The sequence below is a fragment of the Coregonus clupeaformis genome, chromosome 13 (assembly GCF_020615455.1).
Source record: "Coregonus clupeaformis isolate EN_2021a chromosome 13, ASM2061545v1, whole genome shotgun sequence".
Taxonomy (NCBI): domain Eukaryota; kingdom Metazoa; phylum Chordata; class Actinopteri; order Salmoniformes; family Salmonidae; genus Coregonus; species Coregonus clupeaformis.
The window spans coordinates 36,672,429-36,685,186 of NC_059204.1; the positions used below are offsets into that span (position 1 = coordinate 36,672,429).

At 44.7% G+C, this 12,758-nt stretch overlaps 1 protein-coding gene across 13 annotated transcripts in view; it reads right to left on the bottom strand.

Moving 5' to 3' along the window:
- LOC121579916 (RNA-binding protein Musashi homolog 2) overlaps nucleotides 1-12,758 on the bottom strand; it is a 322,000-nt gene that overhangs the window by 24,605 nt on the left and 284,637 nt on the right. For 7 of the 13 annotated variants that reach the window (XM_041894898.2, XM_041894900.2, XM_041894905.2 and 4 more), the window contains exon 11: nucleotides 2,650-2,769. The exons of 1 other annotated variant lie outside the window; for it this stretch is intronic. In XM_041894898.2, coding sequence (XP_041750832.1) covers nucleotides 2,650-2,769 — 120 coding nt within the window. The remainder of the gene's footprint in view (nucleotides 1-2,649; nucleotides 2,770-12,758) is intronic. 5 more of the 13 variants (XM_041894908.2, XM_041894901.2, XM_041894902.2 and 2 more) reach the window with 1 other exon arrangement.

Genomic DNA, 12,758 nt, shown 5'->3' on the forward strand with positions numbered 1-12,758 from the left:
GATCAACTCTGTCCATAGGAATGACAGGGCCACAGAGAGTCCATCAGTAACAACTCCTATTGTCTTCTCAGTGAGTATGGTTACATTATTGTGGATAGTCAGATTAATATAATAGTTTGAGTAAAACGTTGACAAGCTTTGCAAGAAGAACGATTTCTCTAATAACCCTTTTTACACAGACACATCTGAAACCAGACTACCTGATGGCACTCTGATAAATGCAGAAAATCGGCAATCAAAATAAACGTTCTACCACAGCGACCATGTTATTTTGCGGAGGCCTATTTGATACTGAGTTTGGACATATAAAGTTTGTATGTGAAAACTACTTCTAAGATGCATACTTTCAGAGGCTCACTCGGCTGGTGCTAGCACATGCGCAGATCAAGTACACTGCTGGAACTCCGATTAAGGCGTTTACGTGTCCTAATAATTCGAAAGATTGCTCAGAAAACCAGGTGTTTGAATTGGTTTATGCTTACTTCGATTATGATCGCCGTTCAATCCGTTTAATATTAAATTATTAGTGTGCATGTTAACATACTCACTGATAAACTGATGATTATATCCCAGTAATAAACCAACAAAGCAATAACTCATCAATAACATGTCATCCATCAGTGTCTGTCAAATAGCTATACCTATTCAATACATCAATCCTCTTATATTTTCCTCATATGACCTTAGTAATACAGACTCATCATCTATCATACATCCACAGAAGGACAAACATTGGGAAGGGACACATGGAATAACATTCAGATTCCATTCTTGTCATTCAGGGCTAAGTTGTGATGGCGAGGCAAGGCCAGTCCTAGGGATTGCTTTACCCAGAGAGTAAAGGGCCTCATGGAGGAGTTAAAAATACCCTCCATCATCAGCAGCAGCAGCAGCAGCACTGCCCTGTCATGGAGAGGGAGGCCATGTGAGCATGGTGTCGATTTGTCCGGTGACATTAAGCTGTGGGCTGTCAGAGCCAGAGAGAAGAGGAGAGGAGGGTGACAGAACCCTGTGTTGGGGACTGAGGACTGTCTTTCATTTACCCTTGGCTCTCTGCGGAGCAGGCGGGCACAACGGTGAGCAGCCAGCCACGTGGTGAGGGGAAGACCAAACGGGGGTATAAGGCTTGCTCGCTCTGTGGGATGATAAGCGTGTGGATAAATATGAGCGTGGCGGGGCGGTAACGAGATGCACCCGATCTCCCCGGCACGGCGCCACACAATGGAGAGGAGACGAGCGGGAGATTAGCTGAGAGGAAGGTCACATTTAAACACGCTTCATCTTCCTCAGCGCTCGACCCTGTTTATCTACCCTTTGTGTGTGTTTTTGTGTGTGTTTGTTTGTGTTTGTGAGTGTGTGTGTTTGTGTGCAGTAAACTATGGGGCTGCGGGCGGCTCAAACGTCAGAGCTGAGAGAGCCCCCCATGGCTCCTCATTACCTAGACTACAGGAGACCTGTGAGGTCACCATTTACATCACTACACCTCTGTCCTCACTCCCCGCCCCCCATACATCATCTACCAGCACTACCAGGCAACACAGAGTTGTGTCAGAATCAGACAACAGTACAAGATGGGCCCCTGCATCTCTAAATTCCTGTCTCATCCTCTCCTCTCCACGGAACCATCAGCAAATCACATCCCTGTTTAACTCTCAGTGAATGGCATTGAGCTCCATTGTCTGGAGATTGTTTGTTTTGAAAATGCAAGATCAAGAGGCCTGATTGGAGAGAAAGAACATCTGATTGTTCCCTGCGCTGAAGTGAATGTGGCTCAAATGAGGAGAGGAAGATGGGCAGGGTGTGTGTGTACGTGCTTGAGTGTATTGATGTGTCATATTTCCAAACAGTTTCCATCAGGACTTTGAAGCTTACATTCACATGATCATACCGCAGGAGCATATATACAGTGCCTTCAGAAAGTATGGAATGTGGAATAAGTCAAGGGGTATGAATACATTCTGAAGGCACTTGACATAGTATAGAACCCACCTATGGTAGGTACAGTAGCACTTAGAGAGAGACGACCTGAGTCTGATTAGGAAAGCCAGTCTTCCCTAGAGCTTGGATGCTGCCTGTCAATTTCCAACACCTAGGTTGTTATTCACTGCTATTGATTGCTTTAGTGTTATTGAGGAGGACAGAGCCAGATCTGTTAATGAAGATGACTGGCGGATCAATGATGAGTGAGAAACAGGGAGAAACTTGCAAGTCTGGTGCGTCAGATTATAGGTACAAGTCGCTCTGCACACACATGTACAGTGTTAGCTAATCAATCAGTGCTGTGTGTGTTTATAGTGAGTGGATGTCTACATGTTTTATGGTTGGAGGAGCAGTGTTAGTCACTGAGGGCTAAAGCAGACATATCGCAGCACACCGCCAATGAAGAATTACACAAGTCAAACTTTGTTAGAAATCGATCAAGCTACTTTATGTGCTTAACACCCAATTATTTTGGTGAGTCATTCTTAGACAAAGTTTTAGGATTGGAGAATAAAATGTATGCCTGTGCCCTTCATTTAAGTGTTTATGGCTCCAGTGTGTGTGGACTACATTCTGCATGTTTCCATGAGTGTGCTAAGGAGAAGCAGAGCAGCGAGAGAAGCTGGAGGGAACGGCAGCCACACGGAACACGGACAGAGCAGAGTTTACCTGGCCCTGCGTTCTGCGGGTACGCCATGTAGCCGCCTCTTCCACGGGCCCCCCTACCTGAGCCACGCGCTGCCGCCACCGCTGCCGCTGCCACCGGTCCGTACGCCGTCGCCGGGAAGCCTGTGGGTACACAGAGGACACACGTCACCCACTGTCACCCCAGACCTAGCTAGTAGAACCCAGAGGCCGCTCCACAGGAGATCACCACAGTGTTCTAGTGTGCTATCAACACGCTTTAGGATCTGACTTACATAGCCCTCCTATTGAGAGAGAGAGAGATTTGTGAACATGCTTGCATAGGCAGGCACACATAGATATATGCGCATGTATGTACACACACATATGCAATCACTCACACACACCTCTCCTCCACGCTGAGCCTTCACTCACCCAATTATCAGCACACACAATGTGTGTGGGGGGGAAGCGGCACAATCATTTACTCAAATGAAATACTTAGGACGCCTTGAAACGCTCACTATCATTTCGATAGTACTCAGTTTTTCATGCCTCTTAATTGAGTTAGCAGCAGCTAGTGGGCACTGTTCGGTGGCGGCTCTCTGTGCCATATTGCCATATTTCCATTTAGCGTGGGGGGACTCTCTTGGCTGGGGGTAGGGAAGGGGATGTCAACGGCTTTACTCTGGGGAGAGACCAGCTTCTTTAGAACTTTACAGCTTTGCTCTCTGGGAGATCTGGCACTGTAGTGTGTCTCCTGTATTTTCATCAGGCAGCAGTAGTTACCAGTTGCTATGGACCAGCTTTGGCCACTTGAATGCATCAAAATATTTATGTTTTCAGGTGCTCAAATTGAGGCTTGACATTTTGTGGGGGGTTGGAAACTCTTCTCCTCCTCACTGTCATGTTCATATCCACTCAATACTCATTGCAAGAAAATTACAATTTCTTGTTGTACTTTGACTTTCCGAGCCAATCTGTTAATCTCTTACTATGGTGTTCAAATACGCTCTGAACAGTATTTAGCAGAGATGCAGTGCTCTAACATTTGAACTAATACCAGGATCATTACAGTGTGCTATTATAGCAACACATTGAGCCTATGTGCCCATGCCTCTATTACAGCATCGATGTAATTACAGTGCAGTCTCTCTCTCTCTCTAATGAACACACCCATCTCTGGCTGACAGAGACCCGTCCATGCCCAGGGCCTGACACCAGAGACGGCTGCTCCTCTCTCCTCTCCCCTCCCTCTCTCACACAGAGGAATGGCACGTCATTAGGCCTGACGACTGACCTGACTCTTCACTCTGGCCCTAATACCCTTCTGCATAATCAAACAGCCCACATTATCCTGACAGGAACTGTTAATGAGAAAATTCTATCTCAGAATTCCCCCAGCCTGCCAGCCAGACAGCCAGATAGATGTGGTCTTGATCTTTTCAAAGCAGAAAGTGTTCTGTGTGTGTTTGTTCTGTGTTGGATTGTGTGTGATATGTTCCGGGTTCTCTGTGTGTTGTGTTCTGTGTGTGTGTTCTGTGTTCTGTGTGTGTATGTTCAATGGGAAGTGTTGAGCCCTCTCCGGAGGAAGTCGGGAATGTTTTTCTGATGCTGTTGAGGTGAGAAGACCACCAAGGTGTGACCTATTTTCTGGGCCAGCATCCCCCTGCAGTTTTGCCCAGAGGGGCTCACACAAAGACTGATGAGGGGCAGGCAAGGGACAGGTGGGGGGAGGCAAGAGGGCAGGGTCAGAGGAACCGCAACGGAGGAGAAAAACACATTGGTTTTCAGTGCCCTGCTGAGAATGAGGTAATTCACACCTCTGCAGATACAATGTGAGCATGAGCAAGAGCGTTGGTGTGAGGTGCCGTCGTGCTGGGACCGTAAGGTGGGCGAGAAGCAAGGAGCTACCATTCCCAGAAAAACTTATCACAGCTCAGAGAGGTGAGAGACAGGTGAGAGCTCAGAGACAGACAGACATACAGACCGACAGGAAGCATTTCACAATCAGTTCCCATTCCTCTCAAGTCTAAGACGGCACTGATTCAAACAGCACTTCTGATATTCTACACCTCTCGTTAATCTCTTCAGAAAAACACAAATCAGCTCGGATGCTATGCTAATGACGGTCACGAACCCCTTCCTCTCCACAAATGCCAGCCTCGCTGTTGCCGTGCAGAAGAGCCCTTTGCTGGAGTCTCTCTCTCTTCTAAGTATTGTATCTTCCCCTCCCTGCCATTGTCACGATGCCCCCAGTAGACCCTGTGGCTTCAAAGTTAGTGGCTGGCAAAGTTGTGGAGACAGATTAACGTTGCAGGATTAGGTGGGTTAATTAATAGATCGCTGCGGCTCATTGTTTTGTGTTCAGGCGGTAAGAAGCCGCCCAAGAGAGGCGCTGCCGCATTAAATCAATTTCATGGCCCTTTTAATACTGACGAGATAAAGACAATATTTAGCTTTAAATCTGTCACTATTATTTGGCCACTTGAGTGGCTGCGCTCTCTTGATGGAGACTGGGGACAAGGACACATCTGTTTATGGAGTGGGGGCCAGAGGGGGCCTCTGGGGACCTGTCCTCAGCGGTCTCTCCTCTCCTCCACCCCTCCTCGGCTGAGAGCACAGGCATTCGCTCCACTTCAACAGTAGAGAGAGAGAGAAAGAAGCACTGATTAGACTCACAGCAGCACTGCAGCACACACTTCCTCTCTTTGAGAACTCAGACTGTCATATTTTTTGTCTCTACCTAATTCAAAATAACATGAGGTAAGTCATCTATTCATAACCACAAAGCTGTCATTGACGTCCGGTAACAGAAAACTCCAAATATTTTCCCTTTTCTTATACAAAACATTGATTTATCTTCCCTTCCTTTGAGAGAGATCGTTCACAGTAACAGCAATCTCGTCCCAGCTCTCTCCACAATGAATCAGTCTCTCCTCTATATATAACCATCCTGACCCCCTGTAGCTGTGTGACGCCATTACGCTCGCCTCCATCCATCCTTGTCCTCCATCCATCTCCCTTTCTCTCTCTATGAAACTACCACTGTTTTTCACTCCAATCTGTCATCCTGTCAAATCTTACACTCATCTATAACTAATCCATCTCACTAACTCTGCTCATTTCTCATCGTTCTGTGAAAGTCTATACTTGCCAACAGTTTGCACCTCTCTCCTGTTTCATGTCCCCCACTGGCTTTATCTCTGTGTCCCGACCCCTTTTCCCAGAAGCCAGTGTGGCACGTCACTATGACGCTATCACTATGGCGATGGACTGCTGCAGCGAGCGCCCCACAGTAAGGTCACAGCCGTGTCAGTGTCCTCTGTATTGTACTCGGCTGTAGCCCAACATCGGCTGCTGCTCTGCTCTGCTGCAGCTCAGCTCACCTAGCAATGACAATACACCACCAATCCCCTGCTCTGCTTAGCACTCAACAACTATATATCATACACCTTGGAATATACAATGCTTTTATAACAATCCACAGGGCATAGAAAGAGCTGTATAATGTAGCTGGAGAGTGCTTTTAGCAAAGCACTACTTTAGTTTGACATAGTCATATTATTCACTCTTCTGGTTACCTCTCCAATATAAGTGAACTCTCCTTCCACTCCTGGCCCCAGGCACGTCTGTCTGTCTGAGAGGGGGACATAAAGTTCTCTGTACGGTGGGAGAGCCTACTCCAGAAGGGATACAGTACGTCTGTAAACACAGTCATGGCCCACAGGAGAAGACATGGAGCTCTGAGAGAGGCAGCCTCACTGTGGCAGTACTGAGGAGGGGAGGGGGGAGGGTGAAACTGGTGAAATGGGGGGGGGATCACTCCTCCCGACATTACCTTTTACAGGCACCTTTGAAATAAGAAATGGCAAAATAAAAAACGACAAACAAGAGGGAAGGAAACGGATGCCATCTTTTCATCTCCAGACTGAGAAGCGGCCAATTGTTGTCATCCTTCAGCACCAAGTCTCATCTTTTGTTGTTTTGGAAAAGGCTCTTTGCCAGCTGTATCAAAGGCACAAATCACAGATGAGCTACAGATGAGCTGGAGAGAACCAGGTGGCGTTGACATGTGCTGCCACACACACGCACTAGCTTCTCACCTCTCCTTTGAGTGCTATCATTCTTAATGCCTCGGAATCAATGAAAACAACCACACAGCAAGTTCTCCCTCATATAAGTGAAATGTATACTCACAATGTCTGAGCATGTGTGTCTGCGAGCACTGAAGAGACTGGGTTTAAAAGACTGGGTTGTCTATTCATGTCGGCTGGTGTACTTGTGTGTGTGTGTGTGTGTGTGTGTGCATGCGCTCAATGGATTTGTGTATGTGTGCGTGCATGCTTGTGGATGTGTGTGAGTGTTTGCGAGCACATTTGTGTCCGTCTGCTAGTGTGAACAGTGTCTCTTTTTGTGTCGATGGAGGCCAAAGGATTCCGTTTGGAATGAAACCATTTTGTACACTGATCCTTTCTTATAAGGACTTCATGGGTTTTGATTTGGGAGAGGGAAAGTCATTTATAGAAATAGGGAGAAAGCCCAGAGCCCAGAAAGGCCCGGCTTTATGCTGGTAATTACACGTTTCATACAACATAATGATGAGGGGAGGAAGCGAAGATATTTGGAAAGATCCCAAATCCCTCTATCAGGGATCCCCAACTGGTGGCCCGCGGGTGATTTTATTTGGCCCCCCAAGTTTTTTAATTTTTTATTGTTGGACATAAAAGACTGTAAAACATCAGGGAATCTGCTCCAAGTGATTTTAATTGAGGAAATCTGTTCCAAAGTATTCCCACGCATAATAAAGATATATACTGTATGTGATCGTATACAAATGTAAGAAAGGTTTGAAATGATTATGTTTTAAATCAAATAAATGTGTATTCATCACATGCTTAATAAACAACAGGTGTAGACTAACAGTAAAATGCTTACTTACAGGCCCTTCCCAACAATGCAGAGAGAAAGAAAATATAGAAATAATAGAGAAGTCAAACACGTAATAATAAAAGTAATAATAAATACACAATGAGTAACGATAAATTGGCTATATACACGGGTCACCAGTCAAATATTATATCTGTTTTGGCTTCTTGCGGTCAATTTGCAGTCTACAAATTATTTGCAATTATGTTCCGGCCCCCTGACCAACCACTCCAGAAAAGAATTGTGCCGCAGCTGAATCTATTTGATGATCCTTGCCCTATATCCTCCTCTATGGAGCAGAAGACAGAGGGAACAGCTAGCTACTGTAGCTGAGGAGGAAAGGCGATAGTTTCCTCATTAACTATAATGCAGCAATATATGAATGTGACAGAATCAGCCACAACGCCAGGGGCGGTGTGTTCAATAGGGCGATATGGGCGACGCACTACCAAACGGGAAAAGGAAGGGATTTTTTTTCTAATCAATTATATCACGGCAACAGTAGTTATCAGTGTTGTAATCTAGACGTCTGATCTGCCACAGTGCCACTAAATGTCCAATCAGGCTAAAGTCGTGCTTCAAATGCCCCCCCCCCCCTTTTGGGGCGATTTCAGTCAGGTTGAAAATCGCCCAGAAGTCTGTCATAGACTCCCATGTAAAATCTATTTTTTCAAATATCAGAGCTTTCAATACAATCTCTATGGGTTTCTGAGGGCTTGCACTTACGCGCTTTCGTCATACGTAACATATAACCATGAACGTAACTAAGAAAAGAGCGGGTAGCAGCGTCAATCAATTCACTACTTCTATCAAAATGGCTAGGCTTCAGTGCAACTCGATTGTGTCTTTGAAAGAAGTTCCTTTTTGTCGGCGAACAAATGAAGATAAATTGGCAACGAAACAATTAGGACCTCCCAGACCAAATTTAATAATTCAACAGGTTTCTACTAAAGGGGGGAAGTCCTACACCCGAGGATTTTCCAAAAATTGGTACGAACGAAAAACCTGGCTAGCAGGCTGCGATGTAGCTAATGCAGTCTTCTGCTACCCCCTGCTTACTCTTTCACCCTGAAGGCGGCACGGCAGACAGCACCGCTTGGACAGCGACTGGTGTGTAACGGACATGCACCATCTTTCAGGAAAGATTAAGAAACATGAGCTGTCAAAGACCCACATGGATAGCTGTTTGAGATTGTCTGCTTTGGGGAGAGTGAACATTCCCACTCAACTGGATGAGGGATACAGGCTAGCTGTCCGCCGCCACAACGATGAGGTTAGTGTTGATAATCACAAGTTTACTGGAGAACTGAAACTGACAAGGCTGACAAGATAGGACCCTTTTGTCCATTGTTATTGGATAGGAACATAACTTATAACCAGCTCCTGACCTAAATAGATCTTAGCACAACATTTTACTCAACATATCATATTCCATATTCACTATAACAAATATATTTACTATGACATTAGCAAGAACCGCCACATCCTCAGCCGGCTAATCCAGTGTGTGAAGTTTTGCGGAGTGTTTGAGTTAGCTTTGCGAGGCAAAGATGAAACTGAGGGCTCCACCAACCCTGGTAAGCCAACACTTTTGAGATCAGTCAATAAATGCTTCTGGTATTGACTTATATGCTGCCCCTGTCTTCATGTTGTTGCTGGACATATCTTTTTTAAAATGTGTGTAGGTCACCTAAATCATCAGAAAAATTGCCCCCCCTGAGAATTTTTTCAGGAGCCGCCACTGCACAACGCTGTAACACTTCAACCATTACAAACATAGGTCCAGCAAATGTTAGCGGTCACACCTCTGTCAACACACATCTACCCAGCAGCAGCACATGAGCTACGTGCTGCATTTCATACAGCTACTGTATTGTGAGGGAATGATATACGACCACAGCCTATATTACTTTGTCATCGCGTTTTATAGTGCCCATAGTTTATGAGGGTGACTTACTTGGATCCTGAGAGAGATGTTCATACATTCCATTTAACTTTCAAAGACTTTCAGAACGATTGTACCAACGGTGTCGGAGTGCACTGGAGCAGTCAGAACATTTTGTGTAACAAAATAAAGAATCCTCAGTAGACACAGCTCATGGAGTGCCGATGCAATCTGCTGCAGAGCTGAGAGAGAATCAGGAGTATGGAGATGTCCCGCCTCAGTAGTTTTCAGGTTATATATGTAAGACCATAAACCTGGCATGGACATGGTCATGATGGACATGGTCATGATGGACATAGTCATGATGGACATAGTCATGCCTCCCCCTCATCAGTATTATGCTGGTCTCTGATCTAGGGTCAGTAGAGACCTGACCAGGACACACAGCTGGGTCTTTATCCGGAACTCTTTGTCGGTGTAGCATCCCAATCTGATCTAGAATCAGGACTTAAAACATTAAAGTGTTAAGCCTGTGGGACCCTGTTGAATCAAAGAGCTAAGTGTAGAGTTTGTGTGTGTGTGTGTGTGTGTGTGTGTGTGTGTGTGTGTGTTTGTGTTAAAAAAAAAAAAATCACTATCCCTGTGGGGACCAGAAGTCCTCCCAAGGATAGTAAAACAAGGAAAATTCGGAACAAGTGGGGACATTTCGCCAGTCCCCACAAGGAAAAAGGCTATTTTAGGCTTAAGGGTTATGCTTCGGGTTACAATTAGGGTTAGGGTTACAATTAGGGTTAGGTTAAGGGTTAGGGTAAGGTTTAGGGTTAGGGTAATATATAATTTTGAATGGGAATCAATTGTTTGGTCCCCACAAGGATAGTAAAACAAACGTGTGTGTGTGTGTGTGTGTGTACTGGACACTTCCCTCCTAACAAGATGCCAGTGTCGTTCTCCTTGGACCTGGGACGTTGATATTAATTAGACTAGGCCACCTAGTCCCCCTGTCATTAACACCCAAGTAAACAGCCTTAATTTGTTCTGCATTAATAATGGTCCTCTCCGTACATGGAGGAGGAAGAAACTTAGACGAGGGGAACAGACTGAGGTACACTAAGATGAAAGAGAGTAGCGTAAAGTGTCAGATCATCAACGCAACTCAGAGCTCAGATGAATCCCCTAGCTGAGGGGTGTATATTTATATGGGACAGGAGCAGTGTGTGTGTGTGTGTGTGTGTGTGTGCGCGCGCTAGTGTGTAGCAGGCATACTACTCACTCACCCCTGTCGCCACTGCTTAAACCATGTTTTATGATACACAATTACACATTTACTGCCATTCAATACAAGGCGAAACAGTTCTCTCAATAATGTGAGAGTAATACATTGGTTGTACTTGGCACAGTCAGGCTTTGAGCACTCAGTGAGTTACACAGCAGTTCTGCTATACGACCTGCCACTGATTGCAGAAGTCATAAACAATGTATGAGTCAAAATGGAGGCCCAGTGTGGGGAGGGATTGTGTTGTATTAATGAGTGAGTGTAGCTGCTGAGCCATGCGCTGGGAGAAGAGGCTGTAGAGCACTGGAGAACCATTAGCGCTGTCCACGGGACAGAGGAGAGGAGAGGAGAGAAAAAAGGAGAGGAGGCTGGAGGACTGCACTTGCTGAGTTTGGAACTCTGGTATGTGTTTGGCCTCAACAAGAGGAAAGAAGAAGAGACTCTTCAGTCTCATAACATCAACATTTTGCTCTTCTCTTCTCTTCTCCTCTCCTGTAGGTCTGGAGCCAGAGGCAGAGCAGAGGAGGTTCCAGTCAGGTAGCTCAATAGATCAGGGGTTCTCAAATGTTTTGGGGCCGTGGACCCCTTTTGTGTTAGCAATTTCATCAAGGACCCCCTCATAATCAGAACACAACTCGAGTGAGATAAAAAATATCATACAAGGAGTTTTACCATGACTGGCAGCGCATGGCCGGACGAACCAAGTCTCGGGCCCTAGGAAGGAACATTTTAAAGGCCGCCTCTTGGCATCGGAGAGAAAATGTTGCAGTTTTCAAGCTAATTTCCTGCAATTCTACACATTTTGCCATGAGGCAGAGAGAAAACCTTGCAGTTTTAAAGCTTAAAGTAACTGTCCAGTGTTTCCAGATTTCTATTAAATATTACCTATAATTAATTACAATATGAGTAAAATAGTTTTCCTTAAGAAGGTTAAAAAGCAGCTTTTATGTGTTGGAATGGTGTGGGCTTAACCCAAGAATAGAATGGTGTGGGAATATACCGGTCATTAGAAATCTTCATGTGAGTAAAAATCATTTTTGAAACGGTATGTTAGATATACAGCATTTTTTAAATGCTTTGGCCACAAATACGAGTCTATGACGAGTCAACAACATTATTTGTGAATGAGTTAACAGAATACGAACCTTTAAAAGTGAGATTTTCACTGGACAGTTACTTTAAATTACTGTGTATTTATGAGAAAATATATATATATATATATAATAATTGGGAATACAATAAGTATTGAGTTGAAAAATGTATAATTGGTGGAGTACTGTGGATACCAATATCCCTGTGAGCCTCCCATGCCCATGTTGCCCAAGGTTAAGAAAATAAATTGTAGATTCATAATATTACATTGTATATCCCTTGGCCAAAATTAGTTTAATCTGTTTTTGTTAGTAATATTCATACAAATAATAACAAACAAAAAAATATATACACTACCGGTCAAAAGTTTTAGAACACCGACTCATTCAAGGGTTTTTCTTTATTTTTACTATTTTCTACATTGTAGAATAATAGTGAAGACATCAAAACTATGAAATAGCACATATGGAATCATGTAGTAACAAAACAAGTGTTAAACAAATCAAAATATATTTTAGATTTTAGATTCTTCAAAGTAGCCACCCTTTGCCTTGATGACAGTTTTGCACACTCTTGACATTCTCTCAACCAGCTTCACCTGGAATGCTTTTCCAACAGTCTTGAAGGAGTGCCCACATATACTGAGCACTTGTTGGCTGCTTTTCCTTCACTCTGCGGTCCAACTCATCCCAAACCATCTCAACTGGGTTGAGGTCGGGTGATTGCGGAGGCCAGGTCATCTGATGCAGCACTCCATCACTCTCCTTCTTGGTCAAATATCCCTTACACAGCCTGGAGGTGTGTTGGGTCATTGTCCTGTTGAAAAACAAATGATAGTCCCACTAAGAGCAAACCAGATGGGATGGCGTATCCCTGCAGAATGCTGTGGTAGCCATGCTGGTAAAGTGTGCCTTGAATTCTAAATAAATCACTGACAGTGTCACCAGCAAAGCACCCCCACACCATCACACCTCC